We start from the raw sequence: 24,514 nt of genomic DNA on the forward strand, positions 1-24,514 counted from the left end.
ACAGAAGAGGCGTGATGGCACAGCTGCAGCCAGAGGTAGTGACAGTAGAGGAGTGACAGCAGTGACAGCACACCTGCAGCCAGAGGTAGTGAGAGTAGAGGAGTGACAGCACAGCTGCAGCCAGAGGTAGTGAGAGTAGAGGAGTGAAAGCACACCTTCAGCCAGAGGTAGTGACAGGAGAGGAGTGACAGCACACCTTCAGCCAAAGCTAGTGACAGGAGAGGCGTGATGGCACAGCTGCAGCCAGAGGTAGTGACAGTAGAGGAGTGACAGCACACCTGCAGCCAGAGGTAGTGACAGGAGAGGAGTGACAGCACACCTGCAGCCAGAGGTAGTGACAGGAGAGGAGTGACAGCACAGCTGCATCCAGAGGTAGTGAGAGGAGAGGAGTGACAGCACACCTTCAGCCAGAGGTAGTGACAGGAGAGGCAGCACACCTGCAGCCAGAGGTAGTGACAGGAGAGGAGTGACAGCACAGCTGCAGCCAGAGGTAGTGAGAGGAGAGGAGTGACAGCACACCTTCAGCCAAAGGTAGTGACAGGAGAGGAGTGACAGCACACCTGCAGCCAGAGGTAGTGAGAGGAGAGGAGTGACAGCACACCTGCAGCCAGAGGTAGTGACAGGAGAGGAGTGACAGCACAGCTGCAGCCAGAGGTAGTGACAGGAGAGGAGTGACAGCACACCTGCAGCCAGAGGTAGTGACAGGAGAGGAGTGGCAGCACAGCTGCAGCCAGAGGTAGTGAGAGGAGAGGAGTGACGGCACACCTGCAGCCAGAGGTAGTGACAGGAGAGGAGTGACAGCACAGCTGCAGCCAGAGGTAGTGACAGGAGAGGAGTGACAGCACAGCAGCAGCCAGAGGTAGTGAGGAGAGGCGTGACAGCACAGCTGCAGCCAGAGGTAGTGACAGAAGAGGCGTGATGGCACAGCTGCAGCCAGAGGTAGTGACAGTAGAGGAGTGACAGCACAGCTGCAGCCAGAGGTAGTAACAGGAGAAGAGTGATAGCACAGCAACAGCCAGAGGTAGTGACAGGAGAGGAGTGACAGCACAGCTGCAGCCATAGGTAGTGACAGGAGAGGAGTGACGGCACAGCTGTAGCCAGAGGTAGTGACAGGAGAGGAGTGACAGCACAGCTGCTGCCATAGGTAGTGACAGGAGAGGAGTGACAGCACAGCTGCAGCCAGAGGTAGTGACAGGAGAGGAGTGAAAGCACATCTGCAGCCAGAGGTAGTGACAGGAGAGGAGTGACAGCACACCTTCAGCCAGAGGTAGTGACAGGAGAGGAGTGACTGCTCACCTGCAGCCAGAGGTAGTGACAGGAGAGGAGTGACAGCACAGCTGCAGCCACAGGTAGTGACAGGAGAGGAGTATCAGCACAGCTGCAGCCAGAGGTAGTGACAGGAGAGGAGTGACAGCACACCTGCAGCCAGAGGTAGTGACAGGAGAGGAGTGACAGCACACCTTCAGCCAGAGCTAGTGACAGGAGAGGCGTGATGGCACAGCTGCAGCCAGAGGTAGTGACAGTAGAGGAGTGACAGCACACCTGCAGCCAGAGGTAGTGACAGGAGAGGAGTGACAGCACACCTGCAGCCAGAGGTAGTGACAGGAGCCAGAGGTAGTGAGGAGAGGCGTGACAGCACAGCTGCAGCCAGAGGTAGTGACAGAAGAGGCGTGATGGCACAGCTGCAGCCAGAGGTAGTGACAGTAGAGGAGTGACAGCAGTGACAGCACACCTGCAGCCAGAGGTAGTGAGAGTAGAGGAGTGACAGCACAGCTGCAGCCAGAGGTAGTGAGAGTAGAGGAGTGAAAGCACACCTTCAGCCAGAGGTAGTGACAGGAGAGGAGTGACAGCACACCTTCAGCCAAAGCTAGTGACAGGAGAGGCGTGATGGCACAGCTGCAGCCAGAGGTAGTGACAGTAGAGGAGTGACAGCACACCTGCAGCCAGAGGTAGTGACAGGAGAGGAGTGACAGCACACCTGCAGCCAGAGGTAGTGACAGGAGAGGAGTGACAGCACAGCTGCAGCCAGAGGTAGTGAGAGGAGAGGAGTGACAGCACACCTTCAGCCAGAGGTAGTGACAGGAGAGGCAGCACACCTGCAGCCAGAGGTAGTGACAGGAGAGGAGTGACAGCACAGCTGCAGCCAGAGGTAGTGAGAGGAGAGGAGTGACAGCACACCTTCAGCCAAAGGTAGTGACAGGAGAGGAGTGACAGCACACCTGCAGCCAGAGGTAGTGAGAGGAGAGGAGTGACAGCACACCTGCAGCCAGAGGTAGTGACAGGAGAGGAGTGACAGCACAGCTGCAGCCAGAGGTAGTGAGAGGAGAGGAGTGACAGCACACCTGCAGCCAGAGGTAGTGACAGGAGAGGAGTGGCAGCACAGCTGCAGCCAGAGGTAGTGAGAGGAGAGGAGTGACGGCACACCTGCAGCCAGAGGTAGTGACAGGAGAGGAGTGACAGCACAGCTGCAGCCAGAGGTAGTGACAGGAGAGGAGTGACAGCACAGCAGCAGCCAGAGGTAGTGAGGAGAGGCGTGACAGCACAGCTGCAGCCAGAGGTAGTGACAGAAGAGGCGTGATGGCACAGCTGCAGCCAGAGGTAGTGACAGTAGAGGAGTGACAGCAGTGACAGCACACCTGCAGCCAGAGGTAGCGACAGGAGAGGAGTGACAGCACAGCTGCAGCCAGAGGTAGTGAGAGTAGAGCAGTGAAAGCACACCTTCAGCCAGAGGTAGTGACAGGAGAGGAGTGATGGCACACCTGCAGCCAGACGTAGTGACAGGAGAGGAGTGATGGAACAGCTACAGCCAGAGGTAGTGACAGGAGAGGAGTGACACCACACCTGCAGCCAGAGGTAGTGACAGGAGAGGAGTAACGGCACAGCTGCAGCCAGAGGTAGTGACAGGAGAGGAGTGACACCACACCTGCAGCCAGAGGTACTGACAGGAGAGGAGTGACGGCACAGCTGCAGCCAGAAGTAGTGACAGGAGAGGAGTGACGGCACAGCTGCAGCCAGAGGTAGTAACAGGAGAAGAGTGATAGCACAGCAACAGCCAGAGGTAGTGACAGGAGAGGAGTGACAGCACAGCTGCAGCCATAGGTAGTGACAGGAGAGGAGTGACGGCACAGCTGTAGCCAGAGGTAGTGACAGGAGACGAGTGACAGCACAGCTGCTGCCATAGGTAGTGACAGGAGAGGAGTGACAGCACAGCTGCAGCCAGAGGTAGTGACAGGAGAGGAGTGACAGCACATCTGCAGCCAGAGGTAGTGACAGGAGAGGAGTGACAGCACACCTTCAGCCAGAGGTAGTGACAGGAGAGGAGTGACTGCTCACCTGCAGCCAGAGGTAGTGACAGGAGAGGAGTGACAGCACAGCTTCCACCACAGGTAGTGACAGGAGAGGAGTATCAGCACAGCTGCAGCCAGAGGTAGTGACAGGAGAGGAGTGACAGCACACCTGCAGCCAGAGGTAGTGACAGGAGAGGAGTGACAGCACACCTTCAGCCAGAGGTAGTGACAGGAGAGGAGTGACTGCTCACCTGCAGCCAGAGGTAGTGACAGGAGAGGAGTGACAGCACAGCTGCAGCCAGATGTAGTGACAGGAGAGGCGTGATGGCACAGCTGCAGCCAGAGGTAGTGACAGTAGAGGAGTGACAGCACACCTTCAGCCAGAGCTAGTGACAGGAGAGGCGTGATGGCACAGCTGCAGCCAGAGGTAGTGAGAGGAGAGGAGTGACAGCACACCTGCAGCCAGAGGTAGTGAGAGGAGAGGAGTGACAGCACACCTGCAGCCAGAGGTAGTGAGAGGAGAGGAGTGACAGCACACCTGCAGCCAGAGGTAGTGAGAGGAGAGGAGTGACAGCACACCTGCAGCCAGAGGTAGTGAGAGGAGAGGAGTGACAGCACACCTGCAGCCAGAGGTAGTGACAGGAGAGGAGTGACAGCACAGCTGCAGCCAGAGGTAGTGACAGGAGAGGAGTGACAGCTCACCTGCAGCCAGAGGTAGTGACAGGAGTGATGGCACAGCTGAAGCTAGAGGTAGTGACAGGAGAGGAGTGACAGCACACCTTCAGCCAGAGGTAGTGACAGGAGAGGAGTGACTGCTCACCTGCAGCCAGAGGTAGTGACAGGAGAGGAGTGATGGCTCAGCTGCAGCCAGAGGTAGTGACAGGAGAGGAGTGACGGCACAGCTGCAGCCAGAGGTAGTGACAGGAGAGGAGTGACTGCTCACCTGCAGCCAGAGGTAGTGACAGGAGAGGAGTGACAGCACACCTGCAGTCAGAGGTAGTGAGAGGAGAGGAGTGACAGCACACCTGCAGCCAGAGGTAGTGACAGGAGAGGAGTGACAGCACAGCTGCAGCCAGAGGTAGTGACAGGAGAGGAGTTACAGCACACCTTCAGCCAGAGCTAGTGACAGGAGAGGCGTGATGGCACAGCTGCAGCCAGAGGTAGTGACAGTAGAGGAGTGACAGCACACCTGCAGCCAGAGGTAGTGACAGGAGAGGAGTGACAGCACACCTGCAGCCAGAGGTAGTGACAGGAGAGGAGTGACAGCACAGCTGCAGCCAGAGGTAGTGAGAGGAGAGGAGTGACAGCACACCTTCAGCCAGAGGTAGTGACAGGAGAGGAGTGGCAGCACACCTGCAGCCAGAGGTAGTGACAGGAGAGGAGTGACAGCAAAGCTGCAGCTAGAGGTAGTGAGAGGAGAGGAGTGACAGCACACCTTCAGCCAAAGGTAGTGACAGGAGAGGAGTGACAGCACACCTGCAGCCAGAGGTAGTGAGAGGAGAGGAGTGACAGCACACCTGCAGCCAGGAGGTAGTGACAGGAGAGGAGTGACAGCACAGCTGCAGCCAGAGGTAGTGACAGGAGAGGAGTGACAGCCCACCTGCAGCCAGAGGTAGTGACTGGAGAGGAGTGGCAGCACAGCTGCAGCCAGAGGTAGTGAGAGGAGAGGAGTGACGGCACACCTGCAGCCAGAGGTAGTGACAGGAGAGGAGTGACAGCACAGCTGCAGCCAGAGGTAGTGACAGAAGAGGCGTGACAGCACACCTGCAGCCAGAGGTAGTGAGAGTAGAGGAGTGACAGCACAGCTGCAGCCAGAGGTAGTGAGAGTAGAGGAGTGAAAGCACACCTTCAGCCAGAGGTAGTGACAGGAGAGGAGTGACAGCACACCTTCAGCCAAAGCTAGTGACAGGAGAGGCGTGATGGCACAGCTGCAGCCAGAGGTAGTGACAGTAGAGGAGTGACAGCACACCTGCAGCCAGAGGTAGTGACAGGAGAGGAGTGACAGCACACCTGCAGCCAGAGGTAGTGACAGGAGAGGAGTGACAGCACAGCTGCAGCCAGAGGTAGTGAGAGGAGAGGAGTGACAGCACACCTTCAGCCAGAGGTAGTGACAGGAGAGGCAGCACACCTGCAGCCAGAGGTAGTGACAGGAGAGGAGTGACAGCACAGCTGCAGCCAAAGGTAGTGAGAGGAGAGGAGTGACAGCACACCTTCAGCCAAAGGTAGTGACAGGAGAGGAGTGACAGCACACCTGCAGCCAGAGGTAGTGAGAGGAGAGGAGTGACAGCACACCTGCAGCCAGAGGTAGTGACAGGAGAGGAGTGACAGCACAGCTGCAGCCAGAGGTAGTGACAGGAGAGGAGTGACAGCACACCTGCAGCCAGAGGTAGTGACAGGAGAGGAGTGACAGCACAGCTGCAGCCAGAGGTAGTGAGAGGAGAGGAGTGACGGCACACCTGCAGCCAGAAGTAGTGACAGGAGAGGAGTGACAGCACAGCTGCAGCCAGAGGTAGTGACAGTGTTGAGGAAACATCTGGTTCGGATGAAAATTGCTCCCACGACTCTTCCTGCCGCAAATATCCACCACTCTATGCACGGCACACTCCAGGTAGTAAGCGTAGGGGATCAAGTCGCTGATGGTGCCTTCAGTGCGACTCACCAGGTTGTTCACCTCCTGAAATGGCTGCATGAGCCTGCATGCATTTCGCATCAGTGTCCAGTTGTTGGGCCACAACATCCCCATCTCCCCAGATTGTGTTCTTCTACTGTAATTGTACAGGTACTGGGTGACGGCTTGCTCCTGTTCTAGCAGGCAAGAGAACATGAGCAGGGTCGAATCACAGCAAGTCAGGCTCTTGCATATCAAGCGTCTCACCGGCAAGTTGTTTCTCCGCTGAATGTCCGCAAAGCATGCCATGGCCGTGTAAGACCACCTGAAATGCCCACACAACTTCCTGGCCTGCTTCAGGACGCCCTCTAAGCCTGGGTACTTTGACACAAATCTTTGAATGACCAGATTCAACACATGTGCCATGCAGGGTACATGTGTCAGCTTTCCCAAATTCAAAGCGGAAAGGAGATTGCTGCCATTGTCACACACCACGTTGCCGATCTCCAGCTGGTGCGGGGTCGGCCAGTGCTCCACCTATTTAAGAGCAGCCAGGAGAGCTGGTCCAGTGTGACTCTCCGCTTTAAGGCAAGACATGTCTAAGATGGCATGACACCGTCGTACCTGGCATGCAGCATAGGCTCTGGGGAGATGGGGCTGTGTAGTGGAAGAGGAGATGGCAGCACCACTAGAGTTGAACTGCCACTCAGCCAAGGAGGAGGAGGACGACGACAGCAAAGAGGATGTAGCAGGATGTATAGGAGGAGAAAGAGAGGAGGTGGCAAGAGGCCTGCCTGCAAGCCGTGGAGGTGTCACTAGTTGGTCTGCTGCGCAGCCACATACTCCCTGCTTGCCATCGTTCACCAGGTTAACCCAATGGGATGTGTACGTAATGTAGCGGCCCTGACCATGCTTGGCAGACCAGGCATCAGTGGTCAGATGGACCCTTAATCCAACGCTGTTCGCCAGAGATGACACCACTTGCCTCTCAACTTCACGGTACAGTTTGGGTATCACCTTTCTACAAAAATAAGTGCGGCCTGGTATCTTCACTGCGGTGTCCCAATGGCCACAAATTTATGGAAAGCCTCAGAGTCCACCAGCTTGTATGGTAATAGCTGGCGAGCTAATAGTTCCGCCACGCCAGCCGTCAGATGGCGGGCAAGAAGGTGACTGGCAGAAATTGGCTTCTTCCGCTCAAAGATTTCATTCACGGACACCTGGCTGCTGTGGGCAGAGGAGCAGGAACCGCTCAAGGGCAGAGGCGGAGTGGAGGAGGGTGGCTATGAAGGTGCAAGGGAGAAAGCGGCTGAAGATGCTGCACCTGAAGGAGGAAGAGGAGAAGGAGGGTGGCTTTTCTTTTGTGTGGTTTTTCTCAGGTGTTCTTCCCATTGCTGTTTGTGCCTTTTCTCCAGGTTCCTTCGTAAGGCACTTGTCCCTATGTGAGTGTTGGCCTTTCCACAGCTCAATTTTTGGAGACAGAGAGAAAAGATGGCTTTACTCCGATCTGAGGCAGACACACTAAACAATTTCCACACTGCTGAGCCCCCCTGGGGTGATGGCACTATGGTGGCGATACATGGCGCCGGATACTGCCACCAGCTGTTTCTGAGGACGAGCTCCCCCTTCTGCTTTCAGGACTCATCTCCTCCTACTCCTCTCTGACTCCCCCTCCGAACTGTCCCCCTGTTCATCTCTTCTATTGGGAACATACGTGGCATCTAATCGTCATCATAATCATCCTGACCAGCTTCGCTTTCCTCAGACACCTCCAAAAATGCACCAACAGCAGCTACTTCATCATCATCATCCTCCTCCATTACGTCCATATTGTCGCCTAACTCACACATACGAGGTGGTGTAACTTGCTTAGCGACTTCATATTGTTGTAGCAGTAGTGGCTGTGAATCAGTGATTTCACCACCAAATAACTCCTGCGAAGTGTCAGATGCAGCGGATGTGGTGCTTGTAGTAGCGCTGGTGGCTGCGGAAGATGAGGTGTTCTGTGTTAAATAGTCAACCACGTCCTGACAATTTTGGGAGGTGATGGGACATGCCTTCTTCTGAGCACTGTACTTTGGGCCAGGGCCGCACAAAATCACATCAACACGACCACGCACACACCTGCCAGGGGGCCTTCCTCTAGGTCTGCCGCTACCTCTTCCGCGACCTGGTTTGTCTGTTTTGTCCATATCGGGGGGGGAGGGGGGTGTCCCAACAGCTAGGTAGGTATATGCAGTAATGGGTATTACAATGTGCAGCTGCCTATCACACACACAGGTACAGTAGTCACTGAATGTGCTGGGCCTGGGCTGGCAGTGGCACTGCACACAGTATGAATTACAAAAGCTGTCGCCGCAACACAAGTGCAGTAATAATGGGTATTACACAATGTGCAGCTGATACAGTTAGTCACTGAATGTGCTGGGCCTGGCTGGCAGTGACACTGCACACAGTTCACAGTGCACACGTTAGGTTACATTGTAACGCAGCACGTTTAAACAAAGTGCTGCATGCTGTGCGTTATACTGGGTTAAACAGCGTTAGACTGTGTGCACATGCTCAGTAATGTTGGAGGAGGAGGTCTCCCCTCCTCCTCCGCAGCCAGCCACATGGCTAATTAATATTCACTGCACTGTGGTGACTCATGGTGGAACTGTAGTGTTGTCCGGATCATGAACGAATCGTTCATTTGATCCGGATTTTTTTTGTGAGTCGAATCATCCGGATCATCACAATGAAAGATTCGGTTCACAGTGGATGTCTGTCTGGAAGAAACAGGAACATACATAATGTACAGTGCAGGGTAAGTCCTGTCCTGCTAGTCATTTCCCCAGTCTGCATTCCTAGTAAAATGATTCAAATGATTCGGTTCAAAGATCCGGATCTTTTCAATGATCCGATTCAAATGATCTGAATCTTTAAAAAGATCCGGACTTCCTATCACTAACTTGGAGCGGCTGCTTTAAGAGCTGCATAACGCAGCTCAATCTGACGTCCAACTTCAACACCACCATGCGTTGCATTAGGGGCATGTTATGCGACCTTAACGTCCCCTAAAACGCAACGTCTTGGTGTGAAAGTAGCCTACAGGCATGTAAGTGAAAGCTTCTCTCATGTAGGACCCTTGTCAGATTATAGCGTAACCCTCACTGATAAGGAATTACAGCCATAAAACTCTTTCCTAGCAGAGAAGAGCTTCTGAGGTCAGGAGATAGATAAAAAGGTCAACTATTCCTATGTTTTAGCACTGGGACACTTAATAGATTGTCATTGAACAGAGTCAAGAAAAACATTAAGGGCCTATTTCCACTACACGCAGATTGGATGCAGAATGAATGCAGAATGAATGCAGAAAAACTGACTCCAATGAATGCCTATGGGAAAATCTGCATCAAAAAAATCGTGTTTAGTGGAAACAGGCCCATAGGCATCCATTGGAGTCAGTTCTTCTGCATCTATTCTGCATCCAATCTGCGTGTAATAGAAACAGGCCCTAAGGCTTTGTTCACATCTAAAATCGCAATTGCTGAGGCCAGCGCTTTGCGATTTTGTGAGTGATTTTTGTTTCCCCGATGCCGGCGCTTATCTGTGCACTTCGATATTGTATAAAGCATTTTTCGAAGCACTTTTGCAGAGCGGTTCTGTTTGTTCACTTCCTGATGTCAGTCAAGAAGTTAACTCTTTCACCCGGAAATTAATAAATACAGTGTGTTTATTCATGAAAGTGCAAACACAATTGATGCATAAAGCGATTTTGTGAGCGTTTTGCGCTTTTCCTATACCTTCCATTATAGCAAAATCTCCCCAAAAATGGTGCAGGCAGCGCTTTGGTCAGCGGAAAGCAGACAAAACGAGCAGATATGGACAGTCCCATAAGGAATCATTGCACAATCGCTTTTACAGTGATTTTGAAATCGCTGGCGCTGAAAAAATAACTAAACGCCCTAGGTGTGAACAAGCCCTGAATCTACTTTGTAAATGTTTAGAGGGGTTATCTGTATGGTTTTAAAAACTAGACGAATGCAACTGCGCCTTCATGGCTGCGCGCATCCTAGTTCATGCGCAGTACAAATGTTTTCATATTACGCCTGCGCATTATGCTCCCGGAGACGCGAACAGGAGCGAGGCCACGCGTGGCAGCGCACGCACAGTTGTATTCATCTAGTTAGATGAATAATTGGACCGTGACCGGCGGCGAGGAACTGAGGATCGTAGGAGGACGGCGCGGGACAGGACAGCTGCAGGGGGCCGGTAGAAGCCCAAGGTAAGTGTCACTTATTGTTTTTAAAAACAATCCACAGAACCCCTTTAAACATAAAATAAAACCATGGAATATCTTAACCTCCTTGCTGTTCTGATTCTTTACAGATTTTAGGGTCTAAAAAGAGGTGCAATTTTTTCTACTCTTTCAGACCCTAAAACCTGAAAAAAATCATTCTGGCAGGGAGATCTGCAGCAGAATAAAAGATTTACCTTCCTGGGCTCCAGCACTGCAGTTTTCACTTTGACCACAAGATGGCGGTAATATACATATAAACGAACGTCTCTGTATTTCTCTAATACAGAGAAGTTCATTTTAAATATTAGCCCCGCCCGCCCCCGATGACATCACGCCGCCTCCGCTGCTCCGATTGCCCGCCGTGTCCCCGGAAGAATAGCGGGGACATGGGGATCCCGGCGGCCAGAGAAAGACCCCACACTGCCGGGGAGAGAGGCTGGAGTCCCGTTGCGCAGAGCGATCGCGCGCGGGACTCAAAAGCTGAAGGTAAAGCGCTGCACTGCCTACCCCGACCTGAGCTCGGGATCACCGCTAACAGCTTCTTTTTTCTACCCCGAGCTCAGGTCGGGAAAACCGGCAAGGAGGTTAAAACAAATAGTTTATCTCAGTTTATTATAACTGAAAGGACAACTGATGAGCAAGGTCATGTCCATGTGTCACTATGGTTCACATGGACACAGTTTGAGGCCTGGTGCACACCAAAAACCGCTAGCAGATCCGCAAAACGCTAGCGGTTTTTGAAACACTTTTTCTTATTTTTATGAAGCGTTTCACCTAGCGTTTTGCGGTTTTTGGTAGCGTTTTTTGTGTAGTAGATTTCATATATTGTTACAGTAAAGCTGTTACTGAACAGCTTCTGTAACAAAAACGCCTGCAAAACCGCTCTGAACTGGCGTTTTTCAGAGCGGTTTGCGTTTTTACTATACTTTACATTGGAGGCAGAAACGCTTCCGTAATCAAAAAAATGCCTCAGCCCGGGAGTATGCGTTTCAGCAATACGCCTCCCGCTCTGGTGTGAACCACCCCATTGAAATACATTACCCTAGCGTATCCACAGCCGCAAGCTGTTGTAAAAACGCAAGAAAACCCGCTCGGTGTGCACCAGCCCTAACAGTGTGCTGGCCAGGAAGCTGTTATGGGGTAATGGCCATTTTTAAAATGGAGGTCGGAGAATTCCATTGATCACAGTGGACAAACAGTACGCAGGAGAAGAAAAAGGGATTAATGAGTAGACTATACGGAGGTATATATGATGTGTGTATGTTTATTTTGACTTTTAATTTTCAGTTTAGGTTTGATTTAAGTAGTGATGAGCATAATGACCTAATTACGATTACGTGAAATTTCACGTAATTCGCAAAATTGCGATTATGGCCTTAATCTAAATTTTGCGAATTTCCCGAAATTACGTGAAATTTTGTGTTTATGGGGAATTTCGTAATTACGATCTTTTTCATAATTACAATGTTTACGTAACACAAAAAAAAAATCAGAATTTCGTGTTTAACACGCAAATTCGACCTTTCTCAAAATTGTGTTCCACTCCAGAGGCTCCTGTCCTGATACATTTAAAGTGACAGCACTTGCAGGTACCTTTGCATTATCAGATATTGCAAGGCCCAAAACCAAGAGTTTCAGCATGCATGACCACTAAGTGCATCTTGACAAAGAGCACCTGTCTTAGAAGAGGCTGCAAGTAAAGTCTCCTGATACAGTTAAAGCAACAGCATGTGCAGGGACTTTTGCATTATCAGATATTGCAAGGCCCAAAACAAAGTGTCTCCGCATGACTGCTAAGTGCACCATGACAAAGAGCACCTGTCTTAGGCCTAGTGCACACCAAGTGGATTTGGGAGCATTTTCAAAAATGCTACCGCTTCAGAAAACGCTTGGCTAATGTATCTCAATGGGATGGTGCACACCAGCGGTTTGAGGGTTTTAGCAAACTGCCACGGCTCCTGCAGCATTTAGCAAACTGCCACGGCTCCTGCAGCATTTTTGCGGTTTGCAGAAGTGTTCCTGCCTCAATGTAAAGTAAAGGAAAAGCTCAAACCGCTCTGAAAAACGCTAGATCAGAGCGGTTTTCCAGGCGTTTTTGTTACAGTAGCTGTTCAGTAACAGCTTTACTGTAACAATACATGACATCTGCTACACAAAAACGTTCCAAAAAATGCTAGGCTTGTTTAGAAAACCTCTCTAAACATGCCTAGGAATCCAGGGCTGTGGAGTCGGTCCAAAAATCCACCGACTCCGACTCCTCAGTTTAGGATTCCACCGACTCCGACTCCTCGACTCCGACTCCTCTAATTTGCATATTACAATTTTGTTGATTAAAAGTATGTAACATGAAATTCGTCTCTTAACTGCCAAAGCTTAGGAATTTTACAAGACAACTGAAGTGAGAGGGATATGTAGATTACTATATTTATTCCCTTTAGACTAAAACTAGTCCTTGGTAAGAGTACTTGTAAAAGGTACAAACCGGAACAAAGAACATCTATCAGGCCCTAGACAATGTAAGTGTGGGTACATGTAAGAGTGATGTGCAGGTACTCTGCAGGGGAATAAGGAGATTGTAAACAGACAACACCTCTGTGTTCAATGTGCATAGCATTCTCAGTGGATTCCCTGCAGCTCTGTGGGGAGTTCATATGTAGAGTATAGTACTACTGTGTAACAAAGTAAACCAGAGACAGATGAAATTAAAGTTTTATACATACCTGGGGCTTCCTCCAGCTGCCTTCAGGATAATCAGTCCCTCGTTGTCCTCCTCCACCACCTGGATCTTCTGCTATGAGTCCAGGTACTTGAGCCAGTCGGGCGTAGTGCGCATGCACACACTCCGCCGCCAGGAGCATACTACACCTGTGCAGCACTATTGCGCAGGTGCAGAATGTTCCTGGCTGTGGGAGAGGCATGCGGCCGGACAGCGCTGACTGGCTGGATTACCAGGACTCATAGCAGAAGATCCGGGTGGTGGAGGACAGCGAGGGACTGATTAGCCTGAAGGGGGCTGGAGGAAGCCCCAGGTATGTATAAAACTTTACTTTTCATCCGTCTCAGGTACCCTTTAATTTGTGGTCACCAAACCAAATTTTAACAACATATCAAATTATTTGATTTCATGAGCAAAGGGAGTGCATACATTTGCATAAATCAGCATCAATGCAGAATTATTTCCATCTCATTGACCATCTCTATTAGGGACACGGCTACACATCAGGCTTTATTCTTACAGCATAGATGTTATTTCGTATATATAAGAGATTCCTGTGTACACATCATATATACTGTACAGTCACAATCAGATATGTATATCTGACCTTAAAAATACGGGGACTGCTTTATTGAAGCAGCACAAAACTAATTTTGATTGGTTTATTTCATTTTTGTGGACTGAACACAGCTATTACTGTATATATACTGTATATATATATATATATATATATATATATATATATATATATATATATACACATTATTTTTAATGACTATTATATGAGAAATAGAACATTTTATCATATTTTCTATTTTAATTACAGTTACAAATTCATTAGGAGTCGGAGTCGGTGCATTTTTTCCCGACTCCAGGCACCCAAAATTGCCCGACTCCACCTCCACGACTCCGACTCCACAGCCCTGTAGGAATCTCTCTTATAATCTGCTTCAAAAACCTTTTGCGTTAGCAGATCTGTAGAGGTTTTTGGTGTGCACTGGGCCTTAGCAGTGGCTGCAGATAGAGCCTCCTGATACATTTAAAGCGACAGCATGTGAAGGGGCCTTTTTATTATCAGTAATTGCAATCAATGAGTGACTTTCCTGAGTTTAGTCATTGCCTAAATGTGCATAATTACTATTAGAAACAAAATTACGTTCATTTTCGTAACTAAAATAACTGTGTTTCTATAGAAAACATCTAATTACAAAATGTTGCGTTAAACACGAATTTGCGACACATGAAATTACATAACCAAAATTTCACTTACGGAATTCCGAATTACGGTTTGTATGGCAATCATGAAATTACGAATTCATGTCGTAGCAGCAAAATTTGCGTCTGTAATTAAGGAAACACGAAATTTCAAAAATTTCGGCTCAACACTAGCTTTAACCACTTGCCGACCGCCTTAAGCCGATGGGCGGCGGCAAGGGCTGGGCCCAAACGACCGCAATACGCCCATCGGCGGGGGCGGCTGCGGGAGTGGCTATGCGGCGATCGCGTCATTCGTGACGTGATCAGCCGCCGGGGACTGGCTCCGCCCACCGTTCGCTGTAACCCGCCGGCCGTTCGGAAGCGCCGGCGGGTTACTAGCACCCGGATCGCCGCTGCACGTATGTATAATAGGCTTTGTAATGTATACAAAGCCTATTATACTGGCTGCCTCCTGCCCTGGTGGTCCCAGTGTCCGAGGGACCACCAGGGCAGGCTGCAGCCACCCTAGTCTGCACCCAAGCACACTGATTTCCCCCCCCCCTGCCCCCTGATCGCCCACAGCACCCCTCAGACCCCTGTTTGCACCCAGTCACCCCCCTAATCACCCATCAATCACTCCCTGTCACTATCTGTCAACGCTATTTTTTTTTTTAGTCCCTAATCTGCCCCCTACTCCCTCCTGATCACCCCCCCCACCCCTCAGATTCTCCCCAGACCCCCCCCCCCCGTGTACTGTATGCATCTATCCCCCCTGATCACCTGTCAATCACCTGTCAATCACCCATCAATCACCCGTCAATCACCCCCTGTCACTGCGACCCATCAATCAGCCCACCCACACCAATAGATCGCCCGCAGATCCGACATCCGATCACCTCCCAAGTGCAGTGTTTACATCTCTTCTCTCCTCTTAACACCCACTAATTACCCATCAATCACCCATCAATCACCCCCTATCACCACCTGTCACTGTTACCCATCAGATTAGACCCTAATCTGCCCCTTGCGGGCACCCAATCACCCGCCCACACGCTCAGATTGCCCTCAGACCCCCCCTTATCAATTCGCCAGTGCAATATTTACATCTGTTATTCCCTGTAATAACCCACTGATCACCTGTCAATCACCCATCAATCACCCCCTGTCACTGCCACCCATCAATCACCCCCTGTCACTGCCACCCATCAATCAGCCCCTAACCTGCCCCTTGCGGGCAATCTGATCACCCACCCACACCAATAGATCGCCCGCAGATCCGGCATCAGATCACCTCCCAAGTGCAGTGTTTACATCTATTCTCTCCTCTTAACACCCACTAAATACCCATCAATCACCCATCAATCACCCCCTATCACCACCTGTCACTGTTACCCATCAGATTAGACCCTAATCTGCCCCGTGCGGGCACCCAATCACCCGCCCACATGCTCAGATTGCCCTCAGACCCCCCCTTATCAATTCGCCAGTGCAATATTTACATCTGTTATTCCCTGTAATAACCCACTGATCACCTGTCAATCACCTATCAATCACCCCCTGTCACTGCCACCCATCAATCACCCCCTGTCACTGCCACCCATCAATCAGCCCCTAACCTGCCCCTTGTGGGCAATCTGATCACCCACCCACACCAATAGATCGCCCGCAGATCCGACATCAGATCACCTCCCAACTAAGTGCAGTGTTTACATCTCTTCTCTCCTCTAAACACCCACTAATTACCCATCAATCACCCCCTATCACCACCTGTCACTGTTACCCATCAGATTAGACCCTAATCTGCCCCTTGCGGGCACCCAATCACCTGCCCACACCTCAGAACGCCCTCAGACCCCAGCCCTGATCACCTCGCTAGTGCATTGCTTGCATCTATTTCCCCCCTCTAATCACACCTTGAGACACCCATCAATCACCTCCTGTCACCCCCTAGCACACCTACCCATCAGATCAGGCCCTAATTTGCCCCGTGTGGGCTCCTGATCACTCGGCCAAACCCTCAGATCCCCCTCAGACCCCCTTCCGATCACCTCCCCAGTGCATTGATTGCATCTATTTTCCCCTCTAACCGCCCCCTGAGACACCCATCAATCACCTCCTGTCACCCCCCTAGCACTCCTATCCATCAGATCAGGCCCCAAACATCCTGTCATCTAAGAGGCCACCCTGCTTATGACCGGTTCCACAAAATTTGCCCCCTCATAGACCACCTGTCATCAAAATTTGCAGATGCTTATACCCCTGAACAGTCATTTTGAGAAATTTGGTTTCCAGACTACTCACAGTTTTGGGCCCGTAAAATGCCAGGGCAGTATAGGAACCCCACAAGTGACCCCATTTTAGAAAGAAGACACCCCAAGGTATTCTGTTAGGTGTATGATGAGTTCATAGAAGATTTTATTTTTTGTCAAAAGTTAACGGAAATTGGATTTTTATTGTTTTTTTCACAAAGTGTCATTTTTCACTAACTTGTGACAAAAAATAAAATCTTCTATGAACTCACCATACCCCTAACGGAATACCTTGGGGTGTCTTCTTTTTAAAATGGGGTCACTTGTGGGGTTCCTATACTGCCCTGGCATTTTAGGGGCCCTAAACCGTGAGGAGTAGTCTAGAAAACAAATGCCTCAAAATGACCTGTGAATAGGACGTTGGGCCCCTTAGCGCACCTAGGCTGCAAAAAAGTGTCACACATGTGGTATCGCCATACTCAGGAGAAGTAGTATAATGTGTTTTGTGGTGTATTTTTACACATACCCATGCTGGGTGGGAGAAATCTCTCTGTAAATGGACAATTGTGTGTAAAAAAAATCAAAAATATGTCATTTACAGAGATATTTCTCCCACCCAGCATGGTTATATGTAAAAATACACCACAAAACACATTATACTACTTCTTCTGAGTACGGCGATACCACATGTGTGACACTTTTTTGCAGCCTAACTGTGCTAAGGGGCCCAAAGTCCAGTGAGTACCTTTAGGATTTCACAGGTCATTTTGAGACATTTGGGTTCAAGACTACTCCTCACGGTTTAGGGCCCCTAAAATGCCAGGGCAGTATAGGAACCCCACAAGTGACCCCATTTTAGAAAGAAGACACCCCAAGGTATTTTGTTAGGTGTATGATGAGTTCATAGAAGATTTTATTTTTTGTCACAAGTTAGCGGAAATTGATATGTATTGTTTTTTTTTCACAAAGTGTCATTTTCCGCTAACTTGTGACAAAAAAAAAATCTTCTATGAACTCACCATACTCCTAACAGAATACCTTGGGGTGTCTTCTGTCTAAAATGGGGTCACCTGTGGGGTTCCTATACTGCCCTGGCATTTTAGGGGCCCTAAACCGTGAGCAGTAGTCTAGAATCCAAATGCCTCAAAATGACCTGTGAATAGGACGTTAGGCCCCTTAGCGCACCTAGGTTGCAAAAAAGTGTCATACATGTGGTATCGCCGTACTCAGAAGAAGTAGTATATTGTGTTTTGGGGTGTATTTTTACACATACCCATGCTGGGTGGGAGAAATCTCTCTGTAAATGGACAATTGTGTGTAAAAAAAAATCAAACAATTGTCATTTACAGAGATATTTCTCCCACCCAGCATGGGTATGTGTAAAAATACACCCCAAAACACATTATACTACTTCTCCTGAGTACGGCGGTACCACATGTGTGGCACTTTTTTGCACCCTAAGTGCGCTAAGGGGCCCAAAGTCCAATGAGTACCTTTAGGATTTCACAGGTCATTTTGCGACATTTGGTTTCAAGACTACTCCTCACGGTTTAGGGCCCCTAAAATGCCAGGGCAGTATAGGAACCCCACAAATGACCCCATTTTAGAAAGAAGACACCCCAAGGTATTCCGTTAGGAGTATGGTGAGTTCATAGAAGATTTTATTTTTTGTCACAAGTTAGCGGAAAATGACACTTTGTGAAAAAAAACAATTAAAATCAATTTCCGCTAACTTGTGACAAAAAAAAAATCTTCTATGAACTCACCATCCTCCTAACGGAATACCTTGGGGTGTCTTCTTTCTAAAATGGGGTAATTTGTGGGGTTCCTATACTGTCCTGGCATTTTAGGGGCCCTAAACCGTGAGGAGTAGTCTTGAAACGAAATTTCTCAAAATGACCTGTGAAATCCTAAAGGTACTCATTGAACTTTGGGCCCCTTAGCGCAGTTAGGGTGCAAAAAAGTGCCACACATGTGGTATCGCCGTACTCAGGAGAAGTATTTTAATGTGTTTTGGGGTGTATTTTTCCACATACCCATGCTGAGTGGGAGAAATATCTCTATAAATAGACAATTGTGTGCAAAAAAAATAAAACAATTGTCATTTACGGAGATATTTCTCCCACCCAGCATGGGTATGTGTAAAAATACACCACAAAACACATTATACTACTTCTCCTGAGTACGGCAATACCACATGTGTGGCACTTTTTTGCAGCCTAACTGCGCTAAGGGGCCCAAAGTCCAATGAGCATCTTTAGGCTTTACAGGGGTGCTTACAATTAGGCACCCCCCAAAATGCCAGGACAGTGAACACACCCCACAAATGACCCCATTTTGGAAAGTAGACACTTCAAGGTATTTAGAGAGGAGCATAGTGAGTCCGTGGCAGATTTAATTTTTTTTTGTCGCAAGTTAGAAGAAATGGAAACTTTTATTATTTTTTTTTTTTTTTCACAAAGTGTCATTTTCCGCTAACTTGTGACAAAAAATAAAATCTTCTATGAACTCACCATGCCTCTCACTGAATACTTTGGGATGTCTTCTTTCCAAAATGGGGTCATTTGGGGGGTATTTGTACTATCCTGGAATTTTAGCCCCTCATGAAACCTGACAGGTGCGCAGAAAAGTCAGAGATGCTTGAAAATGGGAAAATTCACTTTTGGCACCATAGTTTGTAAACGCTATAACTTTTACCCAATCCAATAAATATACACTCAATGGTTTTTTTTTTATCAAAGACATGTAGCAGAATAACTTTCGCGCTCAAATGTATAGGAAATTTTACTTTATTTGAAAAATGTCAGCACAGCAAGGTAAAAAAGTCATTTTTTTGCCAAAATTCATGTCTTTTTTGATGAATATAATAAAAACTAAAACTCGCAGCAGCAATCAAATAGCAGCAAAAGAAAGCTGTATTAGTGACAAGAAAAGGAGGTAAAATTCCTTTAGGTGGTAGGTTGTATGACCGAGCAATAAACCGTGAAAGCTGCAGTGGTCTTAATGGAGAAAAAGGCTCTGGTCCTTAAGGGGCGAAAAGACTGTGGTCCTTAAGTGGTTAAGATTAGTGGACACCTGTAATGGCTGCAACCTGTAGTGATCGGATGCGACTGCTAGGGTGACATTTCTGGGACACAACACTGTACAGACAGATCCTGTGCTGTTACCTAGCAGTGCGACCGCGATTGAATCCCTACAGACGCAAAGGCTGGCAACAATGGTACGCCGCATTCCCAACTAAAGATGAAATATGGCATGTAGGGTATCCTATATACCCAAAATAGACATATAAATATATTTATAGGTGTTTTAGAACTGTAGCGCTTGTCATGTGAAATTTACGAAGGGTGAAATATGAAAAAATGTGTATTTTCTGCATTTACGATTATTTTGTTTTTACTATAAATTTAAATATATCTTAAAACAAATATTACCCAAAGAAAGCCTAGATTGTCATGGAAAAAATAAATACAAAGTTATTGCTGTATCATAGCAACACAGCTGAAATGCCACAATGATCAGGAATCTGAGGGCCCTTTCACACCCAGGCGGTGAGGTGCAGTATTTTTACCGCACCCCACCGCCGTGCAATGAAAGTCTATGGAGACTTTCATACTGCAACGTTACGGTGTGACGTGACGGAAGTGGCGTTTCGCCGCAACCCCTACGCAGGTCCAAAGTTACGTTAATGCTGCAGCGATGCGGCAATCTGTGTCGGCCGAAAGTCATGTTAGTTTATGGCGATGTGTACATTTTTTTTAAATCACCATTGCGACATCCTGGCGCGCATGCGTGGAAGCATATTTTAACAATACGCTTCCGTGCACTTCTGAATACCTGAAATAGGAAGTGACAGCAAGTACGCATCACGTGCGTGTCACTTCCTGCTTGGCCGGCGGCCAGACAGGGAACACCGCCCGATAGCGCAGTGTTCCCTTTAAGCCTGTTTTGACAGCGCAATGCCGTGCGTCGGGCGCAACGCACCGTATCAATGACGCTGATTTCTGGTGTGAAACCAGAAGGTGTTAGGGCCCATTTCCACCATCGCGAATTCGCATGCGTTTGCCACATGCGAATTCGCATAGCCAATACAAGTGAATGGGACTGTTTCCACTTGTCAGGATTTCTGAGCGTTTTCATCCGTGTGAAAAATTTGCATGGCAGAGCCATCAGAATTCGCATACCGCTATGCGGGTGTATGCGAATTTTCATGCAAATTCACACGCAAATTCGCATGGAATCAATTGAAAAGCGCACAGGCACTGTCATGGTTAAATTTGCATACAGCATCATTCATGCGAATTTGCATGAAAATTTGCATACAACCGCATGCGAAATTCGCATCCGCATGCAAATTTTTACCGTGGCGATTTGCACCGCACAAGTGGAAAAGGGCCCTTAAACCCCCCAGAAGTGTTTAAAATAAAATATTAAAAACAAAACAAACAAACAAAAAAAACCAGATGTATTTGAAATTATAACTGCTATAATCCACTGTGCTTATAATTGCTTATAAGGAAAAAAAAAGGAATTAGTAGTTATTTCTAGCTGGGAGTACAGATCAGTTAACAAACAGATTTTGGTGAGCTGGCTTTGAATAAGTCAAGAATGTTGAGATGTTCTATTTAAAAAAACAAATCTGCCAGTTTCAAATCCATCTCAGAATCACAGCTTATCAAAGTGGAGGCTTTTTGGTCCACGGGAGCACCCGTAGTTGTAGTTCCAACTGCTGAGGCAGTTACAAATGGCAGTTATATTTTGAAAATAAACAAAAAATGGCAGTTGGAAAGTGGTCACTCACTGATTCAGTTGAGATGGTCACTCACTGATTCAGTTGAGTTGGTCACTCACTGATTCAGTTGCGTGAGCTTGAGCAGAGCAGAAAGCGTTGTCTGAGCTTGTGCTTAGGAGAAAGAAGAGCGTGATCTATATACAGAGGAAGAGCAGGATGGGGTGAGTACCGAGAAGATGATTTTCCAGGCCTGGGTGTTTTGCTGGCAGGGGCATAGCAATAGGGGGGTGCAGAGGTTGCGACCGCATCGGGGCCCTTGAGCCAGAGGGGTCCTCCCTTAACTGCAGTATGAGCTCTCTATTGGTCCTGTGCTCATTATAATCACTTCTATAGATGCTTTGAATGGTAGTAATCATTAACAAACTGTTCCCCATCCCCTTCTTGCACCTCTGACACTGTAGTTGCCATTGGCAGGTTTTGGTGCGCCGTATCAACTGTTATGTATAGAATGCTTGGGGGGACCCATGTAAAACTGGCATCGGGGCCCACAGCTCCTTAGCTATGTCACTGTTTGCTGGCCACACCTAGGGGAGGAGCTGACACACCTCTCCACCCTAGTCTGATCAGGTTCAGGCTTCTTTTACACTGCAGTGGGTGGGTGTTTGGGGGGGTGTTGCAGGTTTCTGTGCATTGGTGTGGTTGGGGGGTCTCCCAGGTAGCAGGGCAGGGGCTATTATACGGGGAGCCTTACAAACACACAGGCACAGTGGCGTAGCAATAGGGGTTGCAGAGGCCTCGACCGCACCAGGGCCCTTGGGACAGATGGGCCCACAACTGTCTGTAACATTAGCTCTATATTGGTACTGTGCTTGTTATGATCACTTCTATTAATGATTTGAATGATAATAATGATAAGCTGTTCCCCATCCCCTTCTTGCACCTCTGACACTGTGGTTGTCCTTGGCAGATTTTGGTGCGCTGTATCAATTGTTATGTATACAGTACTTGGGGGGGCCCATGTAAAACTCGCACCAGGGCCTATAGCTCCTTAGCTACGCCACTGCACAGGCACAGATGTTTCCCCAGTGTTAGTTACCCCCCTCCCCACAGTGCCCAATTATTATTATTTAGTATTTATATAACGCCGACATCTTCCGCAGTGCTGTACAGAGTATGTTGTCTTGTCACTTAACTGACCCTCAAAGGAGCTCACAATCTAATCCCTACCATAGTTATATATCTATGTATGCATCGTTTAGTGTATGCATCACAGTCTAGGGCCAATTTTAGGGGGAAGCCAATTAACTTATCGGTATGTTTTCTTGTGGGAGGAAACCAGAGTGCCCAGAGAAAACCCACACAGACACGGAGAGAACATACAAACTCCTTGAAGATGTTGACCTGGCAGGAATTGAAACTGGCGACCCAGCGCTGCAAGACAAGAGTGCTAACCACTACGCCACCGTGCTGCCCGCGCAGTGAAATGGGCATGGGATAAATATCGTTATCAACATTAGAACATTAAAATGTTTGAAATATGTTATCATTTTAGAAACTTGCAACATTATAGTTTTTTTTGTTATATTATATTGTTTGTAAAGATTTTAAATAATCAAATATGTTATTGTTTCTATGTGTGTAAAGGTGTTTGTGCAAGGGGGTTGGTTAGGGTTAGGAGCCACCATGGGGTGGTTAGGGTTAGGCACCACCAGGGGGACTGGTAATGGTTAGGCACCACCAGGGGGTGGTTAGGTTTAGGCACCGCCAGGGGATGGCTCTGTGTGAGAGTAGGGTTAGGTTAAGCTGTATTGATGAATTATGTTACAATTTTTAAAGTTAATATCTTGTCGTTTTCATTTCCAGTCTTGTTATTTAGTGGGGCCCTTTTTCTGCACGCGCTTTTTTCATGCACCCGAAAGCTAGATGTTCCCCCAGCTAAAGTCAGCCATACCATAGGCCCATGGGTCTGGCCTCTCTGTCTGTTTACTGCTAGCAAAGCCACAAAAAGGAAGTAGACTGCTTTGGAGAGGCTTAGTTATAATGCAAGCACATGTAGCCGATAGGCACTCCGTTGCTGAGAGTTAAGCAGTAAGATCATGTTTATACTGTACAGCAAATGCCAGGTACAGAGTTGAACCTGGGATATGTTGTATAACCAAGATCTTACCGCCACAATCTCCAGGTGTTAGTGCTGTCACTGCAGATGCACTACTAAGCATGCGCCCGCTTGATAGTAGACAGAGTTCCTTTAGTGCCCGATGGTCTAGGTTCTCAACATGTGGGTTACTTATGCTGGACTCAATGGGTACTTAACCATTTCAGCCCGCTGGGATTTTTCACCTTATTCATCAGAGCAATTTTCACCTCCCATTCATTTGCTAATAACTTTATCACTACTTATCACAATTTATTGATCTATATCTTGTTTTTTCCGCCACTAATTAGGCTTTCTTTGGGTGGTACATTTTGCTAAGAATTTTTTTTTTAATAAATGCATTTTAACAAGATTAATAAGAAAAAAATGGAAAAAATTCATGATTTCAGTTTTTAACCATTATAGCTTTAAAATAATCCACGCTTCTATAATTAAAACCTATGTATTTCATTTGCCCATTTGTCACAGTTATGACACCATTTAAATTTTGTCCCTATCACAATGTATGGCGCCAATATTTTATTTGGAAATAAAGGTGCATTTTTTCCCATTTTGCGTCCATCACTATTTACAAGCTTATAATTTAAAGAATGTTCCCCCTTCACATGCATATTTAAAAAGTTCAGGCCCTTAGGTAACTATTTATGTCTTTTTTTTTTCTTTATTTGTAATTTTTTTTCCCATTAAAAATTGTATTTGGGTAATATTTTGGTGTGGGAAATAAACAGTTATTTTTTAATGTTATTATATGTGTAAATTGTAATGTAAAAAATATGTAGATGTAGTTTTACTATTTGGCCACAAGATGGCCACCTTGAATTTTTTTTCCCCCTCCTTGTGCTTCTCGCTAAGCGGAAGTACAAGGGGGATGCGGAAATATTTCCGGGCAAAAAAACTGAAGCGGCTTGTAAGAGCGTTCGGTTTTTCTGCTGGGGAGACGGATCGGTGATGGGGAACCATGTTCCCGTTCACTGATCCCAGGGCTACCGGCGGACACCACGGGGGCGCGCCCGTGATCGCGTCCAGGCGGCAGAAATAGTTAAAGGACATCCAAGGCGAAAAAAAACTGAGATAAACAATTGTATCAATCCTCCTACTTCTATAAATGAATTTTAAAGTTATCCCACAGTTTTATTTTATATTTAAATAAACTTTTTAAGCTTTTACTGTTTCATGGCCTTTTCTCAATGACACATTAATTGAAGTATGCCAGGGCTAAAATATATGAACTATTGAAGCTTTTTATCTCTTTCCTGCTCTTAACCACTTTGTCCTTTGATACAGTATA

At 47.9% G+C, this 24,514-nt stretch overlaps 1 protein-coding gene and 1 long non-coding RNA gene across 3 annotated transcripts in view; one reads left to right on the top strand and one right to left on the bottom strand.

The window, feature by feature from the left end:
• LOC137528244 (uncharacterized) overlaps window positions 1-24,514 on the bottom strand; it is a 152,370-nt gene that overhangs the window by 50,695 nt on the left and 77,161 nt on the right. The window lies entirely within an intron of this gene.
• The window catches only part of LOC137529011 (uncharacterized), a 64,205-nt gene that overhangs the window by 21,296 nt on the left and 18,395 nt on the right, over window positions 1-24,514 (top strand). The window contains exon 1 of one of the 2 annotated variants that reach the window (XM_068250876.1): window positions 21,164-21,292. The exons of the other annotated variant lie outside the window; for it this stretch is intronic. Within the exon in view, the coding sequence (XP_068106977.1) occupies window positions 21,288-21,292 (5 nt within the window). The 5' untranslated portion in view covers window positions 21,164-21,287. Of the gene's footprint in view, window positions 1-21,163; window positions 21,293-24,514 lie in introns of those variants that run through there. 2 annotated transcript variants of the gene reach the window in all.

The sequence above is a fragment of the Hyperolius riggenbachi genome, chromosome 8 (genome assembly GCF_040937935.1).
Source record: "Hyperolius riggenbachi isolate aHypRig1 chromosome 8, aHypRig1.pri, whole genome shotgun sequence".
NCBI classification, from domain to species: domain Eukaryota; kingdom Metazoa; phylum Chordata; class Amphibia; order Anura; family Hyperoliidae; genus Hyperolius; species Hyperolius riggenbachi.